This window comes from Musa acuminata, chromosome BXJ3-7, assembly GCF_036884655.1.
Source record: "Musa acuminata AAA Group cultivar baxijiao chromosome BXJ3-7, Cavendish_Baxijiao_AAA, whole genome shotgun sequence".
Taxonomy (NCBI): domain Eukaryota; kingdom Viridiplantae; phylum Streptophyta; class Magnoliopsida; order Zingiberales; family Musaceae; genus Musa; species Musa acuminata.
Genome location: NC_088355.1, coordinates 5,892,483 through 5,916,794, shown reverse-complemented (window position 1 = coordinate 5,916,794; position 24,312 = coordinate 5,892,483). Strand labels below are relative to the sequence as shown.

The 24,312-nt window shown below is 36.1% G+C and overlaps 3 protein-coding genes across 5 annotated transcripts; all 3 read right to left on the bottom strand.

The window, feature by feature from the left end:
- Positions 1–250: 250 nt before the first annotated feature.
- LOC103990345 (nuclear transcription factor Y subunit A-7) lies at positions 251–8,378 on the bottom strand. Its single transcript, XM_009409448.3, has 6 exons — positions 8,248–8,378; positions 7,429–7,785; positions 5,475–5,590; positions 5,287–5,355; positions 1,501–1,641; positions 251–1,106 (listed from the first exon to the last, which is right to left on the bottom strand). The coding sequence occupies exons 2-6, from the start codon at positions 7,643–7,645 to the stop codon at positions 702–704; spliced, it is 948 nt and encodes a 315-aa protein (XP_009407723.1). The 5' UTR covers positions 7,646–7,785; positions 8,248–8,378; the 3' UTR covers positions 251–701.
- Positions 8,379–11,858: 3,480 nt separating this feature from the next.
- On the bottom strand, positions 11,859–15,060 carry LOC103990346 (uncharacterized). The gene is made up of 3 exons (XM_009409450.3): positions 14,394–15,060; positions 12,436–12,543; positions 11,859–12,336 (listed from the first exon to the last, which is right to left on the bottom strand). Exons 1-3 carry the CDS (start codon positions 14,676–14,678, stop codon positions 12,043–12,045), a joined length of 687 nt encoding a protein of 228 aa, XP_009407725.2. The 5' UTR covers positions 14,679–15,060; the 3' UTR covers positions 11,859–12,042.
- A 148-nt stretch (positions 15,061–15,208) lies between these two features.
- LOC135642284 (probable receptor-like protein kinase At1g49730) lies at positions 15,209–18,302 on the bottom strand. Of its 3 annotated transcripts, XM_065158291.1 has the most exons (8): positions 18,075–18,289; positions 17,110–17,240; positions 16,454–16,709; positions 16,247–16,299; positions 16,103–16,170; positions 15,879–15,968; positions 15,677–15,746; positions 15,209–15,606 (listed from the first exon to the last, which is right to left on the bottom strand). In XM_065158291.1, the coding sequence occupies exons 1-8, from the start codon at positions 18,089–18,091 to the stop codon at positions 15,305–15,307; spliced, it is 987 nt and encodes a 328-aa protein (XP_065014363.1). In that variant the 5' UTR covers positions 18,092–18,289; the 3' UTR covers positions 15,209–15,304. The 3 variants fall into 3 exon arrangements, with proteins under 3 accessions (XP_065014363.1, XP_065014364.1, XP_065014366.1); XM_065158292.1 differs by lacking the exon at positions 17,110–17,240 and having other exon boundaries at positions 16,454–16,730; positions 18,075–18,302; XM_065158294.1 differs by lacking the exon at positions 17,110–17,240 and having other exon boundaries at positions 18,075–18,298.
- Between the last annotated feature and the right edge of the window lie 6,010 nt (positions 18,303–24,312).

Below are 24,312 nucleotides of genomic sequence, written 5' to 3'. Positions count from 1 at the left end.
TCTTCCTCGATGATCAGACCTAAATATGAATTCTTCAGCAGATATAATTAGGTCTATAATATCAGACCTGACAATGTAAAGAGTTGGATTCTAGAAACAAATTGTATGAATGCAACATTCCAATTGAACTATGATTTATTTAGCAATCTAGCCATCTTTGTTTATAGAAAAAAAAAAGGATAAATAATATCACTTCAGTGTGAGATTACATTCATAAAACAGGAGATGAAGCTGATGCAAAGCAAAAACAGAAACATGAAACAAATATACATATAAAGTTGCAAATAGATCACACCACAACTGACAATCTTAACAATGGCAACCATCAAAAGTTTGCAAACACCAGTCAAGCAACACATCATACATGAATACTATCTTCAACAACATACCTCAAACTATGGACTTAATCAACAGTCAAATCCTTATTCTGATGTAGCAGCCCTACTAACAGGAACAGAGCCCTGTCATGGTTTCCATAGTGCATGAAGCTTCAGTCATCCTAACAGTCCTGAAACTGGTGCAGTCCAGGAACTGTGGAACAAGGACACTGATAGCCATGCAGATAAGCCAAGAATGATTTGCCTTCAGAGAACAACCAAATGGGCAGTGATCAGCTTTTCCATCTGGCTGTGTGAAGTTTTGGAGGGGTGTAAAGTCAAATGAACACAACTTGCATCCACCCCTCCTCGGTATCTCTTTCCTCAGACCTTGAGAAGGTCACAGCAGCCATCAGCTGCTGAGACCCACTGATTAGACATACCGGCCGCTCCTTGCTCTCCATCAATCATACTTGAGAGAGGGCGAAAGAAAGACGAGCGAAGATGCTCAATGACATGGAAGTTATTGTGATTTTTGTGCGTGCACACGCTTGTCGCCTCTGATCCTGAAACGCTTGACCCACCGCTAGATGAATTCAGATTTCCGCTATCAGATTTCATTATATCAGAGCTTGGAGATTCGGTAGGATGATGAGGTGCTGAATCTTTCACTTTACTGCCATAATTCATTACTTGTCCACTGCTTTCCTTCTTTGTGTTCAGAAATCGACCACCACTGCCCCTTGCTCGTCTCATTGCATGAAGATGACGTGACTCATGTAGATAGGGCTGAAAAAATGGAAAATGGAAACCCAGTTTAGTTTGACTTGGCTCCATATACTGATATACACGATTGGATTTAAGAATAGAAAAGCAGACATATCTTAAGCCAGGTATAATGATTTTCTCAGCCTAAGTTAACTAGCCATCCAAGCATGACAATTGTAGAATTTTACAAGAGGAATACGGTACTGAATTCATCTTGGACAACTTACTAATGATTAGATTTGTATATTAAAGTAGACCAAAAGAAAACTGAGGTAAAGAAGCAAAGAGAGGTACAACAAGTTGAGCAATCCATCCCTAAAGAACCATATATTATGGTGCAAATACAGTGAAAAACATGGTTTAGCAAATAGAAATATTTCCTGAGCATTGAGCATCCATATTGCATGACATATACCTTCCTAACTTTGCTCAACTTGTTTTGTCTTTCAGCCTTGGCACGAGCCTGTCTTCGACGAAGGATACCATGGAACTGCTTTGCATTCACATAAATTGGTCCATCAGCTGTCATATTCATTGGCAAGAGCATTCTCCCATGCTGCAAAGGAAAGATATAAAATTCATATTGTATTCATACATTCAGCAGAAACCAATCCATAACAGCTTCTTAACATATTCCACGGATGTCTAACATGACCAAGATTGAGGAATATTAACTGTCAGTTGGATAAATGAGAGTATCAAACAACAGCGAGTCCTCTCCAAATTCAACTATAAACAGTCCTGAAAGTGTTATTGAAATCAAAGGAAAACTGCAACACATTTATTTTTCCTGTTTAGTGTTAAATATTTTTCCTGAAAAGTTCAATTTAAGCAAATTCCAAAAGATCATTAAAAAACTTCACTTTGTGAAATAAATTATTAAAACTCTAAAAGTATCACATATGGATTGGAAAAGGCAAACAAGATTACCATTTGAGTGCTATAGAAAAGATTAAGCAAACTTATTTTATAGGTAGCACACAAAAGTTCGAGTAGGTTTAGACTGTTTTGGCATCGGCTTGAATATATGTTTAGACTTAGTGCAAGCTGATATTTTCTATATATATTGGAATGTAGCCCACATGAGCTTAATAGGAGACATAATGGTGCACAAATTGTGAACAAAGCTTGTGTACTCTTCTATTCTATTTCATCATCTCTCCAGTCTATTACTTCTCTATGTCAGTGCTCTCTCTTTTTATGAACTATTTGGATCTTTCACATCTCAAAACTACAATTGAACATAGTATCAGAACAAGTGTATGATTTTGATTTTCGTGACAAGTGAAGAGCATATAAATTTATTTTGACTACTGTAAAGAAGACTTGGACTTGAAGACTACCTAAGAAAGGGAGATACCAATAAAGACAAAAATAGACCTATAGACATTCAACAACAGAAACTATAGATTATTTTTTATCCAAAAAAAGAAAAGTGAAGGTAAAATTATACATGTCCTTTATTTTTTAGAAAAAATGATTAGACATGTATCAAGCAATGATAGATGTATATATTCTTTCATGGACCTTCAAATTGAAGACTGCAAAAGAAGCCTAAATAATCTTAAAAGATATTTATGAAAGAGGCATATTAACTCGTACACCACTAGATGAACTAGAAGATGAGCATGATCAATAGCAAAATCAAGAATGAGAGAAAACAAAGATCGATACGAAGAAGCATATACCAAAGCAAAGTGATCAACAAACAAGATTTGTATTGCAATGGGATCACAATTGAAGAAGCTCTATTGAACAAAGAAGCCTATTTGAAAGAAAACAGAATTAAAAATCACGTAGTTGGCAAAATAGATTTTATTGGACCATACAAGTTTATTTTTACTAGAAGCTTATAAGTTTTTTAACCTCCTTATAAGCAAACACTACAAAGTGAGATAAGCTATTGAATGTTTAAGATTTAGACAAAGGTAGTGCTCATAATGATATAACAGGTGCAACTATTGAAGACATGCAATTTATAAAACATAATGAATAACCTGGTGAATTTCTTATGATGAGTTTGGATTGAGACGAATCAAGAGTTTGCAATTGATTGAGACATGCAAGATAGATCATATACATAAATTTTTACTTCAGATGGTACGGTTCAAAATTAAGCAAATTATTGCATGTCATAACAGCAACAAAAGAAATGAGATTTAGATCTTTTAGTTTTTCACATTATTTTTTTTCAAAATATCATAAGGGAGAATATTTAAATATTAAATTAGTCTCTGGTTAGAATTTAAGTTTTATAGGATAGATTAGTGCAGTCTTTTCTAATAGATTGCACACGGTAGTTTGAGTCGGTTTGGACTGTTGTCATTGGCTTGAATCTCACTACGTTTAGAATTAGTGCAACCTGATACCTTTTGTATATATCAGAATGTAGCCTGCAGGAGCAAAACAAGAGATATACCAATGTAGAAATAGTGAATAAAGTTTCTTCTCTTCTAACGTCTATCATCCATCCTCTTCATTATCTATTCTTTACATGAGTGCTCTCAGCTTTATAAATTTTTTGGACCTGCCAAATGTGAAAGCTAAATTTCAACGATTCCAGGGCAAGCATCTCTCTTGCACAGATTGCCACATCCTATGTCCTGTATCTTCCACATTGGTGCCCTTCGTTTTGCCTATGTCCTAAATCTATATCCATGTTTCATAGAAAAGAATTTTTAATTTTAGGACAAGCATCTCTCTTGCACAAATATGTCACAAGCTAGGGATTTGCACTTGTGAAATTTTGTTAATTATTGGATGGAACATTAATGTAGATATATTTTAAGCTGAAAGTTGACATTCCCTTTATCAGGCATGAAATAAATGCATATTATTAATCATGATTGCAATAAAAAAATTTATCTTCATGAAAGAGATTCGATGTTTTTTCCCTATAAAAGATACTCTCTCCATACCCACCACTGCAACAAACATTTTGAATTTCAAAGGCATGCATTGATACCCCAAAAGCTACGATAATATATTCTGCACACATCTTAAGGATACTTTAAGCAAAAAACTAAAGCTTATGAGAATTTCTACTCTATTGCATTTCTCACTGGAGTTTGATCAATCGCAGCAGCATTTTAACGCGATGGGTTTCGCTAGTCTCTCATTATTCATCTTTTAGTTTGTCCTTTTCACCTTCTTAGATTTTTTCATAGTATCAAAAGTTTTAACATCACTGAGATGTACCTTTTGAAAGAGAAACACAGAATTTAACCTGCTGGGTCAATTAAAATTTGCAAATTATTAATTACCTTTGTAGTTAAAAGTCATCAAGTTTGACCCTGTATATTACTTTTGGCCAAGAAATGTGTAGGCACATAGATCTGAATCATGAAATTTGCAATTGATCCTACAATTTAGAATTAGAATTAACATCTTGACTGGGATCAGCAGTGATTGGCATTAGCCAATCCCGCTAACCATATCTTGCAGGTGCCTTGATATTATGGGAAAATAAAAAAAATAGAAAAGGTATCACAACCTCTCCATCTTATTCCCTTGAAAACTCAACCTCTATGATTGATCATTGAAGACAAGAATAGATGGATGGATGAAGCCTCACTGATGTCAATAAATCAAGCAACCCACTAAGTGCTATCATGGACCTTGAGTCATTTAGCATCTGGTTTAAAATCAAAAAGAAAAAGATTGCAGTTCTAAGGCTCCTGATTTCCTTTATGCCGTAGCATCTCTTCATTCAGTGGATAGTTGAAGAAAGGTATCATGTATTAGAAATTAATGGTTACTACATCTCCATTATTTTCATTAAATCATGATCTCTGGGATTTCTCATAACATAATATATAACTTTTTGGAACTCTGTTATACTGCTTTATGTTCTATTTCAGTGTTCCCATGCATACTTGTGTTAGGCACCTCGAGGGATCTTGAATCCTTGGTTCCGATCCCCATCCAATAATAAAAATGCAAAAGGGGATGAAGGTTAAGGATAATAAACAAATGAAATTTCCTGATAAATGCTTTTTTAAATGGGAACATAATAATAACTGAGAAACGATCATAACTAGAATTTATCTAAGCCCAACATGAGTTATGACCATGTGACAATCCTTACCTGTGCTGTTCAATATGACAATATCACGAGTATACTCAGATCATTTACAATATGACTATAATAGAACACTAGCTATACAAGAAAATACTGAATAACGAACTAAAATTTACAAACCATTGATTGAGGTCCATAAGTTGCATATAGGCCATAGCATTGGTCACCATAGGAGTAATTAGGATAAACCTGCAATGATATTTACAAATATTACAAAGCAAGGCCCACTATGCAGAGTAGCACTTGCAAATGAAGTCCAAAATTATTTATAATCAAGTGCACACATAATGGGAAAGGCAAAGACCTACCATGGAATGACCAAGTTCAAGTTCAACATGACCTGAATGTTCAGGAAATGATGGCATAAGAGAGATGACTGCAGACTGTTGTTGAGATTTTTGTTCTTTTATTGAGACATTGTGGTCTGAAAGAAAAAATTAAGGTCAAAATTTGTATTTTCAAAGAGCCATTAGTAGAACAGAAAAAAGAGCTCAGAAGGAGATTACAATTAGTAAGAAAGTTATAGTATAAGTTCATCTTCTTGAGAAATGCATAATACAAACAAAGAAATCTACATTTCAAGTTTCTACTGCAGTGACTAGAAATAGCTACAAGCTACTTAGCTTCAACATTTTCTTCATGACATCATTATGCTTATGTCTTTTACCTTTCTGATATTAGTGACTGCCTACTGTGCATGCTAATGTCTTCATTTTTCATTGTTTACTGTTAATTTTTCACTTCAAGAAATTGTTACTCAGCCTATGTGAAGCCATAGAAGTAGTGCTGTTACCCAGATCCTATGGACAGAAATTCAAATCTTAAGCTACTTAACCTGCATAATATCTAATATATCATGCACTTGGTCAAGGTGGGTTTTACAATTTTCATCACTTCATGTTAGGTTTAGGGCACCCTGATTCGTTCAAATTCAAGTTTGGAGATACCCATTAGATTGGATGAGTGATTAAACGATGATGGTGTAGCTTCAAACTCAAGCGATGTTCATGATGATGAGACCATTTGGCAACTAGGGAAGGTTATAAAGTTTCTGTAACAGTTGCCTTTGGTTCAGATGCAGAAATGTCTTGGAGAAAACATTTTTAAAATGTTAAGGAGGTAAAAGAAAGAACACCCAGAACAATAGGAGAAAGTGCAGGAGAAAGTGGGAGGAGAGAAAAGATGAGAAAGCAAGTGAGAGGCGAGTGAAAACATGCAGAAAAAAGGGTATCAAGGCTCATTATCATCCCTAGAGTTGTTTACTATACCTAAGCTTAACTTGAAAATCAAAGGAACACTCATAGAAGATCAATTTTCAAGATTAGTCACCAAAAGCCAACTCACATTGTTAGATTTAGCTTCATAATCAATAACAAAGTTTTGGAACACTTTGGACTAACAAGAAGGACATGATTAAAAGAACTTCTCCGACGGCAATGTTTGAAATAGGAAATTTTCATATTAATGACAACATTTCTCTTGATTCTATAATTTTTTAGCAAGAAAAAGCAAACTAACTCATGGAACAGGTTATCCAACCTATGCAACTCCTTTATAAGAATATCGAGAAAGTTGTTTAATTGAAATTTGTACTATCACACCATTGAGCTCCATACAAGTTCTGGAAGATTCTGAATGCATAATATGATATAAAAGCATACTTGCAATATGGAAAGGCAATAGCATTCATGCACGGAATCAATACGTATACACTGACTAGGATCACCACAGTACAGGACCAGGATAACAAAGATTAAAAAGATACAGAAAGATTTGAAGAACTTAATCAATTCAGTGACAAGATCCACATCATCCTTAATATGGAATCCAGAAGATATAGTAGTAAGAAAACTGGCTTTGTCAAATCATGCAATAAGTGTACCTTAATCATGGTAATAAAAAGGAAATAATCTTTTCCATGCTCCGCTTTCATGTAAACTTAATGGCAAATGCCTGTCTTACTTTAAATATGAATCTAAACAATTCATTTCCTGCTCCACTCTATCCTTTCTATTCATCAGCAGAATCACAATACCAAATAAAAAACATGACATCTAGAGATGCTACTCAATAAATGATCATGCATCCGAGTAACAAAGATGTGACTTGTTTTATTTCATGAACATAGAACATATAAAAAAATATTGTTTAACAACAAGATGTCTAGTAGAGGGGAAAGGGCCTAATACCAGGCATGGTACAGCAGAAGCTTAGCTAGAAGTAACAAAAAAAAAAATCACTGAGAACTTGTAGTAACAGTACCTTTTTCCTCTGTGACTGCTGGCCCTGGTCCAACCCTTGGGACTACTGCATGATGCAGTTGTCGGGATGCAGCTGGTAGCTGGTCCTCACCGTTGGAGTGGCCCTCGAAGAGCGATTGGGATCCGATCCACCAAGGAAGTGGCGTAGCCTGGGGTGGCTGAGGAACCGAAAACTGGCCAACTCCTCCATGGTTCGTGAAGCATATAGTTGTTTGCATTGTGGTCACAACCAAAACCTGATTAATCAGAATTCAAGGTCCCAAACCTAGCTCTTCCTTTCCTAGGAAGTTCGAGATCAAAGATATTGAATGCCCAACTGCGTATCAGCTGTAATGGTCATACTTCACCTTTATAAAACCTGCCACACAAAATCCTTGTTTCTGGGTTCCATCAAGTTCAAGAAAAAGGAAGCTAATAGGCAAGCACAAAAGCAAACCCTTCAAAAAATTGATGCACCACACGGCTTGACCAATATCCCCAAAATTAACAAAGAAGGGGTTGGAAACCTCCTTCAAATGTGCAAAACAAGAACCCTAGGCACGCAAAATTAACCAAGTTCAAAGGGAAACAAAAAGGATGGAGGTCTCTGTTTTGGTGTATTGCCATTGGCGAGATCGAAACACCAAAACTTAACATTGACAGCTCTCAAAATGCAATCTTTCCAAATAGAGCTCATCACAAAGCAGCTGAAAGCTCCAAAATACCAAATCAAAGACAACCAAAGAAGGATCTTTTAAGTTTTACCAAACCCAAGCTAAACACGAAAACCAGCGTAACAAAACAAGGGGTTCACAAATCCAGCAAGGAAAAGCACTCTCACCGCGTCATGAGAGGAGCAGCAGCAGAAATCCCCTGGCCCAAAAGGATGCATGAGGCAAAGAGACCATGGCGGAAGTAGAAGACAAGAGAACCAGAGAGAGAGAGAGAGAGAGAGAGAGGGAGGGGGGGGGGGGGGGGGGGGGGGGGGGGAAGACTCGTGGGTATGTGTGTAACAGGCAGAGCTGAGGCAGGGGAGAGGAGCCAATGGGGAGTGGGTTTCATGGCCATCGGGATTCTTAAGGATGCATAGTGGGGATGGACCATCTCCTCCCTCACTTCTCACCAACACTTGTTTAATTATCCACCTCTCTCTCTCTCTCTCTCTCTCTGTCTCCTCTTCACTTTGCGGGGATCATTAGACCACCAGTGGGGATTCCATCACCAGTTGGTGGAGTCAATAAATGCCCAAACAAGTCAGTCCCACAACCGTCCACCAACCTCATATGGTAAGGTAACCGTCTCCCCCCTCCCCCACACTCCCAAAGTGTGATGCTCCAAAATGCTCTTAGAATTTGAGCAATAGTAATCCCTATAATTTGGGATTGACATACATTTTTCACATTTTTCTCTAAATAATAATAATAATAATAATAATAATTTCACCTATGGGAACCTTGATAGAGATCAAAAAGACTTTGCTTAAAAAAATATTTTTATTTTTTTAGAAAAATAAAATAATTTTTTATTATATTAAATGACATACATGATACTTGCAAGTAGACTTTAATCTTAGACCTATCACTTTATACAATAATGCACTGATCAATTGAATGTCAAGGATAAGTATTTTGATTATTTTTAGGATTATCTTTATCTATATATGTATATATATAATATGAAAAATAGTTCTTTAAAATTGGTGAGAGAGGGTGTATGAAAAGATTTTTGATATTCATGTTAATTTATGAAAAGTTTTATCTTATTTTTGTTGTATTTATCCTTACATAGTTGACCATTTGAGTATCTCTTGGGGAACCACTCACATCTTTTAGTGTATAATATTTTGGAATTTATGTTTCATGTATTATCTCAATATTATTTTTTATCAAAGCATATCTTATAGAACAGTGATGTTGAAACTCTATTTCTCACATAGTTGCAAACTTGAACATAATGACTTGGTATGCCAAGTTGCAACATTGATTAGACATAATCTAGATATTGAGGTGAAATAATGATCACAACAGACTGTTGGATTACCAAACACTTGGGTATTGAGATTTAGGTTTTGGAATCTTTAAGAGAAATTTTTTAGACTCTAAGGATTCTCATTTTAAGTATTTAGTGATATATATATAGTTGGACACCAGTTCAGAATATTCACTTGTAATAAACACATAATAGCACACATACATACTGCAGTGTAACCCAATGATGCAGCAGATCCTTATGGCTAGTCTTGCAGTAGATGTTGGAGCTGTTGATATAAGTGGCTCCCAATGTAGAACACACATCAGTAACTCAATGGATTGAATAGTAGTCGAGTTTGGTAAGTACTGGAGATCAATGATAGGTTTCTTATCCACTTTGCCTTGTCCTTGCTTTGTCTCCCCTCACGGTACGAAGGCAACCACCATGTAGGAAAGTTTGCTGCCTTTCCATCACTGTTCTCTCTCTCTCTCTCTCTCTCTCTCTCTCTCTCTCTGCACCCAAACTTTTAAACTTGCTTGCAGCTAATCATTACCATAGCTTCTTAGACCAATTTATCTGAGGCACCTGTCCAAACCAGCATTTAATTCTCATCATGGTGATGGATCTGCAAGTTTCACAGGATTCTCAGTAGCAGCTTACACCAGAGTAAGACAAAAAAAAACACAACGTCAAAAGAATCCAAAATTATTGAAATGCTAGATTCTGGCAGAAGTTGGTTTGTATTGGTATATATATATATAAAGAAAATATTATGTCCTAACTTCCAAGAATGACCCAATTTGATCTCCTCTAAAGTAACATTAGTTTAAGCTGAAGGTATTCCATGAAACAGGATATCAATAGATATAGTATACTGTTTTCTCAGTAAAAAGCAAAGCTACATACAATACATTTTTGATGTGTCCAACTCACACTGGCCTTTTGCTGCAGATGTTTATGAGGCATAAGCTTGTTTGCCAAAGTTTCAAGTTCCCCCAAGATGCATAAACATTCTAAGTAAACTGTATATTTACTTTGCTCCTGTAGGAGTTGGAGATGAGGCATGGGTGATTTGCTGTCGCTGAGCCATTCTAAGTCCACCCAGTGTACTGCGGATTGCCACACTGCACCTCCCTCTTCTCTCACAAAGTCATAGATGGATGCAACTCAAATAGTTTAAAGGAAGAGATAGATACAAACTAGTGCTCCTCTTTTCATGGAGAGTAGGTTAAAGTGACACACCACATAAATCAAGAGCATGATTGCCATGAGAGGCAGTGACATAAACTACAAATCGAAATCCAAACGAGCACCACTTAGGTGGATCATCGAGATGGAGGGGGACCATAGGGCGAGCCTTCTCTTGGTTCCTTTAGTTTAATGTTGGTAGGTAGTGTAACATAGTCCAAAGTGCAGTATATGTGGGATTGGGATTTATATGGCCAGACTACTGCATGCCAACGAGGTGATGTTGACATTAATGCTATGTTGTTTAGAAGAAAGCAATCGAGATAACTGTTAGGTAACCTCAGTTTGCTTCTGATGTGCAGTCCACATCAAGCAGCATCATGTCCGGTGATTATGTTAGCTCAAAAGTGCTTTAGGGAGGTGGGAGATGGATTATACCTCGCACTTGCAAAAGAAGCTAATGTTTTCACCTGTATATTATATAAAAAGAGACAGGTAAAGAAAGAAAGAAAGAAAAGAAGGTCTCGATGTGCTTCTTGCTTGGCTGCCACTATGACATTTTTGTTCCTGATCTCTCACTTAATCTTCTCGATTTAGCATCCGCAACATATACATAATAACGCCAGGAAGAACAGGAGAACCAACAAAGAGACAACACCAGCAGAGACTCGGATGTGTTCTATCACGGTAATTCGCACTGGAGGTGATTGAAATCTAAGCTTCAGTCAAATTTTGATGTGCCTTTCAAGGGGTTGAATAATGTTTGTTGGTGACACAAATTTCTGATCGGATGGAACAAAAGATCATTGAAAAGCCATCACAAAGATCTAAAGAAGAATGAAAAAAAAAGGTAATCTATCCTTTTTAATAGTAATTACTTAAAAATGATATTAAAAAAAAGTAGCTTTTGATGCTTATGCAAGTACCACTATGACAGCAAATTGATGTCACTGCTGATAACACATTGTTTGTATAAGATCAGTGAACACATAGTTCACCGAAAGATTAGGAGATTCTTGATGTGTTTGTCCTCAGAGCATCAAGTGGGCTTACCTGCTGGTCCCATGCATAAGCAGCTGACATTTTGATTTGATCAGAGTACCAAACAAGTCATTCCTCCTCGAACAGTGGGATGAGAACATTTTTCCATGTTCAGCCACAACTTGGTCAACTAATGAGGTATAAATACTAAGATGATACCAACAGTGACTCTCCAAGCACAAGCACCAATAAACCACCTTCCTAATAAAATTTAGTAAGCAACAAGGAAAACGAGATGAATGAAAAAGTCCAGGCCAACAAGAATATAAACATTGGTTCCATCAATAAAAGAATAAGATGAGTTTTACAACAATACCCGTCTGATAGACAAACATTTGAATATGATCTGTGGCATGTGGTACCGTAAGACTACAAAAGAATGCCTGTCCAGGAGCTCGATATCGACATCAAGAGGGGGTCAGAAGAAATTGTTGTACTAGATGGTAAGGGAATCTTTGATGTTTGAATACAATCCATAGAGAGAGTACTGCTGGAGATTGGACACCTCATACCATGAATTTAGCACAGCATCATGCTTATCAGTTCCAGAAAAAGCCAATTGTATACCTATGTTGCAATCAACAGAACCACCCTGGTGTTTGCAACTCGATGTCTTGATTGCACAAACTTGATTGTTGAGACAAACAAAAGATGACTTCCCTGAACATGAAGCACAACCGTCTCTCTTCCAATGCAAATTCTGAAGTGTGCCTTTTTGGAATTCAAGTACCTATATAGACATTACCACCGAGACAGATGTCACAGATTTTTCTTTTTATGTAACCTGACCTTTTTCTTAAACTCCAATATTTGAATCGCACAAACGTACCAGGGTAAAGCTGGTTACAATATTTGTGTTGTCACTAACAAAAACAGGAACGGATCGTGCTGCATACTTCCTGCCAGCGAATGCAACCATGTATCCTCCACTAGTGACCTGAAAAGGATTTAAGGTTCTTCGCTATTGCTGTATATCAAATAATATGAGAATTCTAACTCTCAGACGAGTGACAGAGCAGCCTGGACTGATAAGATATGCAGAGTGCCTCCACTGATTGGAAATGTAAAAGCTACGACAGAGGTCAATCAAAAAACTTTTTAGAAAACAGATTTTGGGTTTTTGTGTTTTATGAATCAGAATTTGGATAGTAAGAGCATATCGAAAAGGAAGTAAATGTTGTTGAACTAAAGTTGTTGGCATATCTAGAGTTAATACAAGTTCTCTATATTGGCAAACAATTAGGGAAAATACCAAGGACTTCAAGAGAGAGAGTCATTCAAAGTGGTTTGCATGTACTATAAGAGGATTAATATCTGTGTCGCCTAGTTGAGATAAGTCAATCAGATTAATGGTAAAGAGGATTAAGGAAATACCTAACATGGCTTCTGATGGATTTTAGTTTACCTATAGAGCTCAATTGTGACATAAGATCCATGAATGATTGGAAACCATACCCTTTGAAAATCATAAACTTAAGCATGCTATCACACAAAGATTTTGTCTAATAATAATCATCACATATCTACAGGAAAGAAAACATCAGGGCATTTTAAATGTATAGTCTCCTCCATAATTCCACTGTTCATAAGGATAACTCGAATCTTTTCAGTGCACTATGTTACATTGTGGTTATTATAGTTTTTACATGTTTATTTGCAGGTTCTATTGTGGATGGTATAAAGCTAGTACTGTGCATCTCTAGCCAATAAGAAGCTTACTGGCTCATTCCATATGGCAAAGCTGGTTAAGTTGATGTAATAAAGATCTGAGGTTCAACGTTGCAGAAACCATAAATTACTAATATGACACATAACTTCAGTTGTTTGTCTGAATAGATTCACCACCATGTGTGTGAAAACAAACCAAAGAAAATAAAACAGAAAGTGGTAGATTGTCAAAAAAATGTATATGGTCCTCTAGATGATTCTCTCTTACTTTCTTTCATTTATATTTGCCAATACAATCTCATCTGTTTCTTTTTCTTTCGTAATAAATTTAGGTTTGTAAAAAATTGACAAAAAGTGACAAGGATAATAATATTTTTCAGTTATTGGATGGAAACAAGAGATCAATGGCTTATTTAATCCTGTTGGCTCACTAGTTTTTTTCCTCGAGAAGGCACTTTATATTTACTCTCACACTTCCATTAGTTGCATAATTGTCATAAAAAGCTATCACTTTCTAAGTTTTCCATGCAAATTTCCAATCTCCAGTACTAATTGTTATGATTTATCAATGTAGTTTGTATCATGATTAAAAATTGGATTTTGCATAATTTGAACTCCATTTTAACACATATCCGTGTGCTACAATTTTCCTGATCATCCACGAAAATAATTTATTCACAGGACCATGCAAACTATAGATAAAGAGAAAGAGACGGATTGTGCAAATCGTTCAAAGATTCCCCTCATCATTCACAGAAACATTTACAACGAGAGCTCTTCCAATACCAAAGCAGTAGCAAAAGAAACTGATTTGTGTGAGATGATCCTACTACCCATCCGAATGATTCCAATATCATAGGGGTACAGAAATGCTTCTATTCCTAGATAATTTTGTGCTTGCAATCGTCTAAGATTAACCGCAATGTATAATTAGAAATGCAGTTGTGCATTAACCGAAAAAAGCCGAACCTTCTACGAATCACTCAACAAACGAGAGAAAACAAACAGTGAGTCGTAACAAAACCTAGAATCGGATCAAGAAACTAATCCGCAGCATCTGAAGCAAAACTGTTCAAATTGGATTTGGGAGGGGATAAAGGAAGGGGGTCTTGACCATACCGCAGGGTTGGCGCTGGTGTCGACGGTGAGGAGGGAGATCTCGTCGACCTTCGGACGGAAGACTGCGAGCTGAGCGACATTGGAGAGGGAGAGGCGGCTGTCGCAAGGTGAGAGCTGCACCCGGTCGGAGAAGAAGGAGTCGTGGTTGGAGAAGGCAATCCCGAAGGTGAACCCATCCCATCGCTGGATCTTGGCGTCGTCGCATGGGGTGAACACCTCGTTCTGGTCGCCGGCCTCCGCTGTCGCCGCCAGAAGCGCCACCGCCACCGCCACCGCAATCCTCATAATGCCGTCGATCTCTTTCACGCTCGCGAGATCGAACTGATCGCCGATTTGTGGTTCGAAGGCAAAAGCGACGCAGGTTTCGCGCTTCCGCTACCGATACGAGAGGTGGTTGACATCAACCGCTTCCCACTCCCGAGTTGGGCGCCTCCCTTGACGCCTTATATGGCCGATGATTACGCTTTATATGGTCTCATGTAGTCCATCAAAAATTCTATGCACGGAGGACTCTTGCATTATCTGCTAAGGAAAAAAATAAGCTTTCTAAGCCTAACTTTTATATCAATCGAATCAAAACTTGAATATATTTTTATTTTATAATAAAAAAACTAATTTCATGATGTAATATCAAACAAAATGATGTCATATAATTAAAATGATAATCCAATGCAAGAGAATGAAGAGAGTCATCTCCTTATGATAATTATAAATTTAATAGCAAACTTTACAACAAAAAAATATACTAACTTCTTCACATTATTATGTTAATAATTCAGCACACATGTCAAGACACAAGTAATACACATTATACAAAAAAAAGATCACCAACTTCTTTACATTATTAGTCAAATTTACATTTTCAAAAAGTATAAATTCCGAGTTAAATTCTCAAGATTATCACACTAATATTACAAAGCAGAGTGTTCCAGGCGTCCTTGCAGATACCGTAATATCTGGGGAATAGAAATTAATGTATCGTTTTCGGTCTTGGTACACAATCTTGCTATAATTAAAAGACTTTGGAGTTCTTTGGAATCATAACTATCTCCAAGATCAGTGTCCACCATCTTGTGGATTGAGTAGGCAAATCCAGATTCTTGGATCCATTGGACAATTTCTGCTTCGTTGAACAATGACTGGCCAGTTATAAGCTCAAGAAGGAGCACACCAAACTGGAAAACCAGTCTCCTATGTTTTTGTTTGGTATCATCTGTCAGAAAATTCACTTGTAAGTATTGTCAAGCAAATGAATGCAAATTCATCAAGTTTAAAGGCCCAACCTTCTGAACACGTGACATTTGATTCACTATTGCGGTTGAAATCACTATCGACGAAGCCCACATCAGATAACTGAAACATAAAACTTAACTATAATCTTTTCTACTTGTCCGGTAAGTATATGAATAAAACAAAAGCACCACACAAAGTTATGCTTTCCAATACAGGCTAGTTTGACTTATGTGGCAAAGTGGGTTTTTTTACCTTGGCAACAAAGTTCTCATCCAATAATATATTGTTTGAGTTGACAGACACATCGTATACAGGTGGGTCACAAAAATACTGGAGGTACTCCTGCACCATGAATTGTAGAAGGTAAATTCATAATTCGCGGAAAGGGACTAATGTTTTTTTGTGTATCAACTGTCAAGCCTGCTTCTGTAAAGCTATATCATGTTTAGAAGAAAACATTCCAGTCAACCACCCACCAGAGCAGCTGCTACATCAATAGCAATCTGTAATCTGGTCCTCCAATTCAACGGTGTTCTCAACGGATCTGACAAAGTAATCGAATCATTCTGCGTTATAAGAAAATTGTGAAGATGATTACTTCATATAGAAGAGTGTCTTACCATGAAGATAATCCTTCAGGCTCCCATTTTCCGTGTAGTCAAAAACAAGAAACCTGAGGATACTATGGCATGAGAATTCCTCACAGTTAACAGGTCAATTTGATGATACTCAGAAGACAACCTTATTGACAGGTTTGACCGATAGATTCGACAAAACATCCTATGATAGAGTTCTTTAGAGGTTGGATTTTTACCAAGTGTACATACCTATATTTGCCCTCGGAAAACCCTTTGAGTCTGACAAGATGACGATGATGCAAGCGTCCTAACAGTTGCACATTCTCAAAGAAGGTATCTTTCCCTAGTTGCTGAGATCTTACTCTTTTGACGGCACCAACAAGTCCATTAGGAAATCGAGCTTTATAAATTGTTCCTTGAGCACCACTTTCAAGAACCATGCCGAATCCATTAGTTGCTTTATCGATCTCCTTGTATGTGAAATTCTCAACAAATGGCAATGTACCTTCATTAAGAAGATATATCACTACTGAGCTGTTCAGTCTGAAAATTGTTATTACAATCCAATGGTAAATATAGATATGATTGGATCAGCTGTCATTCTGAAAGCATGAAAATGACATGTTTGTCTAAACTGATAAATCATGAAACATAAAGTTCGTTAGGGCTTTCTGAACGTATAATGGCATGAGAATTTACCTTCGATAAAGCAAGACCTGAATTAATTTAGAAGAATGAAGACAATCTTCTGAAAGTATTGATTGCATTAGACATTTCTATAAATTCTATTGATTGCATTAGATATTAGGCTAGCAAGTACAGAAGTAAGTAAGAGAACAAAGGAATTGACTGAATATCATATAACTGGATAAAAAAAGTCCATTAATTGCAGTCAAGAATCTAACCTGATATATATAAGCTGCACCACTGCACATTAGTGCTATTATTACTTTTGGATTGTACCAATTTCCAGCCTTTTTCGGAATTGTATCGTTTATTACACTTCGTGTACATCTCCAAACAGGTACAGTGATCTCTCCATGTTTATATATCAATCAAACAATAAACATATTAGAATAAAGAAGCAACAAAGTGTTTCTTTTACTACTTAGTCTCTCGCAATGTCAGGTGAAAAAAAGGTGGTCCCAATGCAGGGTCTGAGATTATCAGTGTACCTATTAGGATCTTTGCAAACAAAGAGGCTATTTCCGTGTGAGGCCTGAAGAGGGCAGTATAGAGTTTGCAGGGAAAAATGATGATGAGGAGTACATAAGATTTGGCATGGACTCATGAGCTTTTGGAGATCCAGTATCAGTCTAAACGACGCTAAATTAAGTAACATAGTTCATAATTCTAGCTGGAGTCCGCAAGCATCAAAGCTTACAACAAAATGACAACTTCTAGTAGACATATCCATGGAAACTCCTCTCCGTCTTCATCTGAATCCGGTCTCTCTTGCTTGGAGTTCTTGAAAGGTATTTTTGTTCAGCTCTCGTTGCTAAAACACTCGACATCTTCAAACACATGCGTTATTACAAAAGTTTATTCCATCAATGAAAGTCTACCACTGCGAGTTGTTGAATTTGACTCCAAGTGCAGATATTTAGGTTAATTTGGCATATACATATATATATATAACAAATAGCATATTTCCCAAGAAGACAAACTCCTTTCCCCATCTCACACCCTCAAAATCCCGACAATAAAAGACAATCGAAGAAGAAGAAGAAGAAGAAGAAGAAGCACAATCCGACGCAGCAGATGGACAAAAATTCCCCATTTTGGGCTCAATTTCCAACAAACTGCAATAACCAGGGCGGAACGGAACAAGATTCGAGTGGCCTAGAAAAAGGCCAAGTTCGATACTTACCCGACGGAGACCGGCATCGCAGCCGCAAGATCGAGGCTTTCAGCCTGCGAAGCAGCCGCTGCTCCATCCCCGATCGATGGCACCAATCCCGAGCCGAGCTCCTCCGACACAGATTGGACACGGCGGGCGCCGCACGACGAGAAGACGAAGAGAAACAATGGGAAGCTTCCAAGGCCTATTAATTTCGATTCGGTCCCCCATCCATTTGCTCTTCGCCAGCGATAGGAATCTCGCTAACTTTTCCTCCAATTAACCTTCTTCCCCACGTTTCTTCTCTTTCCTCTGCCCTCAGTAAAAACCAGCACAGTAAAAAAAACACTCCATGAATTAATTAATAATAATCTTAAATAAAAAACAAGGAAACCACTTTTCGAATCTTCTTTTTATTACTTTATTACTCAACTATCTGTTATTATTTTAGAATATTTATATTCGCAATCGCTGTCTGTTATTTACGGGTTCATTTTAATTTTTTTTATCTATATAAATAAATATAAATATATTTTTCTTATTTCTTTTTCTTAATTCGACGTTTGGAGTGTAGGCAACAACCGCAAGGGCCATCCACAATAATCACGGAGGATAAAATGAGAGAGTTGATGCAAAAATAGAGACCTTTCACGATATCATGTATCACTCTACCATCGCCTCTTATATCTCTCATTCATTTTTTGATATGACGATCGATCTTAGGCTCAAAAAAGATTCGTACACATCAAGGAAAAAATAAAGTTGAAGAGTTTGAGGATAAGACATGTCCATATCAATCTTCTCATGATCTCATCTAACGTCGTCATGTCTCTCTCCAAACGATGACTGACAATACGATAATATTTATAATTAATAAATTATAAATAATAAAATTTATTTTTATTATTTTAATTTTTAAGAAATTACCAATATAAAAAATAGATTTAAATGGTAAACTTCTTATTTTATTAGTTTCTTTATTCATTAATGGCTTTTTGTTACTTTTTATGCGTTCTGCTTTATTTTTTCCAATTAATTAATCTTGCATATTCTTTTCCCTCGCGAAGATTACAGTTAAGCATGCGCACGTGGTCTGCCGTCACCTTTACTTTTAACTGACTCCACATGGCAGCCTTTAATTTATTCCAATTGCTTCTCATGTTCACTAAGTTATGCATTTAACGCATTAATCATATTATATAAATATTTTATATTTTTTGGATAATTAAGAAATTATTTTATTAGTGATAAAAAAAATATCGTTGACGTCTTAGTCAACCTAATATGGTTCGAACTCATATGCGTAGGATTGTTTGATGTATCTTCGATGAATAAACATTTTTTCTCCCGATACGTCACATATACAAAGATCGAGATCGGAAGAGATTACCAAGATGATCTCTTTGATGCCCAAGTTAATAATCCGAAGTTTGTGAGTACGAACACGGGTTTTCAAAAAAGGTAAGTTTGATCTTTTTTATAATGTTGAAAATAAGTATTAATCATTGAGAAAAAAATTTACAATTATCTTTCACGAAGGATACAAAAAACCTTACAATTATCTTTATGATCATAAAGGACAAAAAGGAAGCTTGCGATTGTCATTTTGGTCATATAGATGATCAAAATGAAGTTTAAGATATTTGCTTTAAACCTTCATCTTCTCTTCTCTAACTCCGGATATTACGTAATGATTACTTGTCAAATTAGTTGACAGTATATTCTTTATCAACTAGTTATGATTTTTAATTACGTAAATAATGAATTTTTTGTTATAAATATTCATGGACTATATGAGTAATTTTGGTAATGTTCGAACCAATTATTAAATCACACTTTCCTTAATGATAATATGTTTTTACGTTTCCTTAGCTTATGATTACCAATAAAAACAAAAGTGGCTTTCAAGTTACAAAAATAGTTCTAATCATCATAAGATTATCCTGAGCCACAAGTACGGTAAGAGATCATGTAAGTTCATCGTACCAAAAGGTAAAAGAATTCATCGAAACAGTGAGTAAACTCCACACTATCCATTGTATAGGAACTAAGATGCTTTTCTTGGTTTGTAATTAAACAAAAGAAACACACACATTTAGTGGTACAAAACCTTTTTACTCTTTTGATTCTTCACTTGAAAAGTTGGGTTTCTCGATGCGTGCCTCTCATCTCTCTAAAGCATTTCTTTCAGACAACGGCATGCATCTTAAACTACTACTATTACTACTAATAATAATTTGTTGCAAGCAGTGAACATAATGATATTAATAATCACTTTTCTAATTGATGATTTCAAATCTCATTCGATATATTATTTATATTTAACATTGATCCGATAGTGATATACTAAACTAAACTCAGGTTAAAGGTTCGAAAACTCATTAAATATATTCTAAATGTGCTAATTAAATCCAGGGATTAAAATTTGTCTTTATCATTTGTCCATTGAAAAGTAAATAAATAATTTTGTTTTTCTAACTTGATAATATAATAAGAAGGTTCAGATCATTTAAAAAAAAAAATTATATTTATACAATTTTAAAGTATAAATTCCTTAACATCCCTCTAAAACTAATAGACTTTCATATATATATATATATATATATATATATATATATATATATATATATATATATATATATATATATCCAATTTCTCAAACTTAAGGGGTGCATTTATAATATTCCATCATGAATTTTCATTTATTTTGTACAGGTATTCATCATATTTACAGCCACAGATGAGCACATACATGTCTGATAGTAGAAAAAAAGGTTAAAGGAAAAGGAATGATTGTTGAGACTGTCATAATACTTGTCAATGTTGAGTATGAGTTATCAAATAATCACAAGTTTGTGGCTCAAATAATGAGCTCAGTCATACGGTCCCACCGCAAGTGCAACAAACGAAAGGCGACGCCGATGGGGTGTATGAGTGCGTGAACGAGTGACGGGCACTGCACATGGGATGTTGAGAGCCACGACGTACTTTAAGCTTCGGATATTAATGCCCACCTCAACCTTCTCAATTATTGCGTGCCTCACTCGAGAATATATATATATATATATATATATATATATATATATATATATATATATATATATATATATATATATATATATATGTCTTGAAGTCTATTTTACAAGTAGGCTGAGTAATAATAATATGCCGCTGTACATGTAATAATAATAGGAGACACTCGAATGCCAACACGTCAGCCAATGTGGGTTGCAGAGCGGCCCGCGGGCTGTTGTGAGTTCAAGCACGGCCCTTCGACCCGTTAACGAGCTAGCAATGGGTCAAGTGGGCTGCAATCCGGCCGAGCGCATAGGGCCGGTTCATTTAACGTTGCCTGCTGGTGAGCTCATGAGGGCTGCAGGCCGGCCCATTTCGTATGGGCCGTGGACAATCAAACCGTCGTCGTAAGTTAGGCACATCACTAACGGTTTCCGTTCCTGGTTTTTTGGGAATCCGAACGGAACCGGACGCAGGTGGTTTTGGGTTTGGGTTTGAGGACCCGAACTAATCTGGATCCACGCAGTTTCGGGTTCAGTGCTGGAGCCGACGATTTCAATTATAGTTCGTTTATATATATACATATATGTATGTATATATGTATATATGTATATATATATATATATGTATATATGTATATATATATGTATATATATATATTTCATAAATAATCATTTTGCTTCCGTTGAAACTCCCTTTATCCTTTGTCGCTATCTTATATCGCCTCTAGCACCACATTTCTTCTATCCCATCGAACCTATTGTAAAAAGGGTTGGTATCATCGTAGCTTTGAAACCTCCTTCCATGAAGGTGTAGTGACGAGACAAGGTTTTCACTTTTGCCAAACTTATTTAGTAATGGAGGCACAATCTTTGAGGCCCTCTGTGTGTGATATGAGTGAGGCCTCCACTTCATTGAACCTGCCCAACATCAAAAGCATAGTGATCTCTATTGGACATAATGATCATAAGAATAAGTCATTTGCTCACACACAAGGTGACAATTACTAGAAGGCAACAACGTAGGGGTAGCGTAGGGCTTCAGTGCATTGATAAAATAGTCTTTTTCATATAATTATTGGAGAATTTTTTAAAGTTAAAATATAATAACATAAAAATAAATATGTAAAAATTTTGACTTTTTTTATTTTTATTTTATTGTAAAAAATAAATATAAAAATGATGAAAAATACCCTTGAAAATAGTCATTTATTTATTCTTAGTAGAGCTAAATCAATCCCCAACCTATCACGCAAAGTATTCCTATGGACACTGTTTCTGTAGGGTCGCCATAACACCATAACAAATTGACAGGACAAGTAAAATCTAGAAAGAAAAAAATTATATATATATATATATATATATATATATATATATATATATATATATATATATATACACACACAACACTAAGGATATAAGAAAAAAAAAATTCAAATCATTAAAATTACACAAAGTCCTAAATTTTGATGTGTCATTGTCCAATCGGTTGTCTAGAAAAAATAAAAAAACGAAAAAAATTCTCCAAATAATAGTACATAAGAAAAATTGACGGTAAAAATAATTATAAGAATCTCTAAATTAAATTTCCTTTCATCTCAATATCAATAGGATAAGAAAATTTGATTAATCTTATAAAAAAAATTGATTTCTTAAGTTCAACTTTAGGACTAATTATATATTATTCTCATCTAATTAGCTACGTTTAGTATTTCAATCCTTACATTTTTAAAAGTTATAATCCCTATACTTATAAAAGAAGTAAAATATTTAACTTTTTTTTTCCTTATGTAAAATATCACATATGCTCAGTGCTATTTCCTATGCTATTTTCATCAACAAAATTGATAACGTGAGAAAAAATAAAATTAAATATTTTACTTTCATAAATATTGATTCTAATATAATTTTTGAAAGTACAACAATCATGATACTAAAGTAACACATAACTAGCCCCCTAACATTATTTGAAACCCCAGTGGAATGGTCCTTTTCATGGCATTCTTTTTTGATAATTAAGAAAAATCAAATCAATAGAACTATAAATCTCAAAAGTGGCGAGGATAAATGCGACTCATTCTGCCAAACTACGGTAGGGTCTAAGTCTCGCCACTGCCTTCCTCAACTCCTGTTAACCATCGACCTTTATCTCGAGGAATGAGACATTTCTCTTGTGGAGGGAGACACGCCTTCGGTCCTCCTTTCCCTTGTCTCTCATCGCCCCCGCCAATCCATTTTGGACCCTTTCACGGAGGACTTCCGACAACAACATGCACAGAAGACAAGCTAGCTTTGGATCCACATCCCGACTCTTATACCACAGCATTGCACTGCTCGGACGCAACCGAGTGCTGCTGCAGGTATGGAAGTTGGACCACGAGAACTGGATCACATGTTCCCAGTGACTTCAGCGTGTGGTGAGCTGCACTTGCGATGTTTCCATCGATCACGGAGTGCATGGATTTTGTGGTGTGGCCAAGGAGATCTGACAAGCAATCTATCTGCCGAGAGGTCTGGGTGGGTTCTACAACATAACAAATACTATTCAGATGGCTGTAGATGAGATCTTTATCATGTGTTGTCTCTTTGAAATCATGAACTGATATTGGTGTTTATGTATCTCATTAATCAATGAAAAAGGCATAGCTTGCTTGTAAGACAAAAAGGATCAGAGTTCAAACCGACACAGACTCTTCCATGACATGAGAATAGGGCAGTCTTCTTGTTTAAGATCACAACTAATATGTCACCATATTAGACTTGGAAATGGCGCCTTGGAATATCTATGAAAGTTGTTCTCTGTGAACTCTATGAACTCAAAGATATCACATTCGATCTTCGCATTGTGAAACGAGAGGCAGAGAAGAAGTTGAGGTTGAAGTCTTCAGGCCCGAGGCAAGAATTTGGCCCAAAACCATGTGAGGCCTGTGCCATTGCCAGCGTAAAAGCCTCGACAAAAGAGAACCAAGTGATAGAAGCTTCTGCGAATGGTTTGCCAAAGCTTTCGACAATGGCAGCGAGCTAACCCTGTCTTCTCTGCATCTTCCAAGAGAGACCATTTTTGAGTTGCCTCAAGGAAGGAACTGCTCTCGGATGCAAGAAGATGTCAATTTTACGGTGCAATTGGAAATGCATTATGCTCTGTCAAAGAGTTGAACTTATAGTTTGGATTTTGTTGATCCTCTCAATCATGGCATCATGTCTGATGGATCCGAAACGTCGAATCGACGTGACAAAACGAAGGTGGAATCACG

Coding starts and splice junctions, on each gene's coding strand:
- LOC103990346 (XM_009409450.3), bottom strand. CDS start 14,678: ATGAGGATTGCGGTGGCGGTGGCGGTGGCGCTTCTGGCGGCGACAGCG. Junction 12,544..14,393: donor ACACCAGCGCCAACCCTGCG/GTATGGTCAAGA, acceptor AATCCTTTTCAG/GTCACTAGTGGAGGATACAT. Junction 12,337..12,435: donor TTGTAACCAGCTTTACCCTG/GTACGTTTGTGC, acceptor ATGTCTATATAG/GTACTTGAATTCCAAAAAGG.
- LOC103990345 (XM_009409448.3), bottom strand. CDS start 7,645: ATGCAAACAACTATATGCTTCACGAACCATGGAGGAGTTGGCCAGTTT. Junction 1,642..5,286: donor CTTATGGACCTCAATCAATG/GTTTGTAAATTT, acceptor TTTCCTTTGCAG/CATGGGAGAATGCTCTTGCC. Junction 1,107..1,500: donor AGTTGAGCAAAGTTAGGAAG/GTATATGTCATG, acceptor CCATTTTTTCAG/CCCTATCTACATGAGTCACG.
- LOC135642284 (XM_065158291.1), bottom strand. Junction 16,710..17,109: donor GTGCAGCTTATATATATCAG/GTTAGATTCTTG, acceptor TTCTTAATGAAG/GTACATTGCCATTTGTTGAG. Junction 15,747..15,878: donor ATGAGAACTTTGTTGCCAAG/GTAAAAAAACCC, acceptor TTTATGTTTCAG/TTATCTGATGTGGGCTTCGT.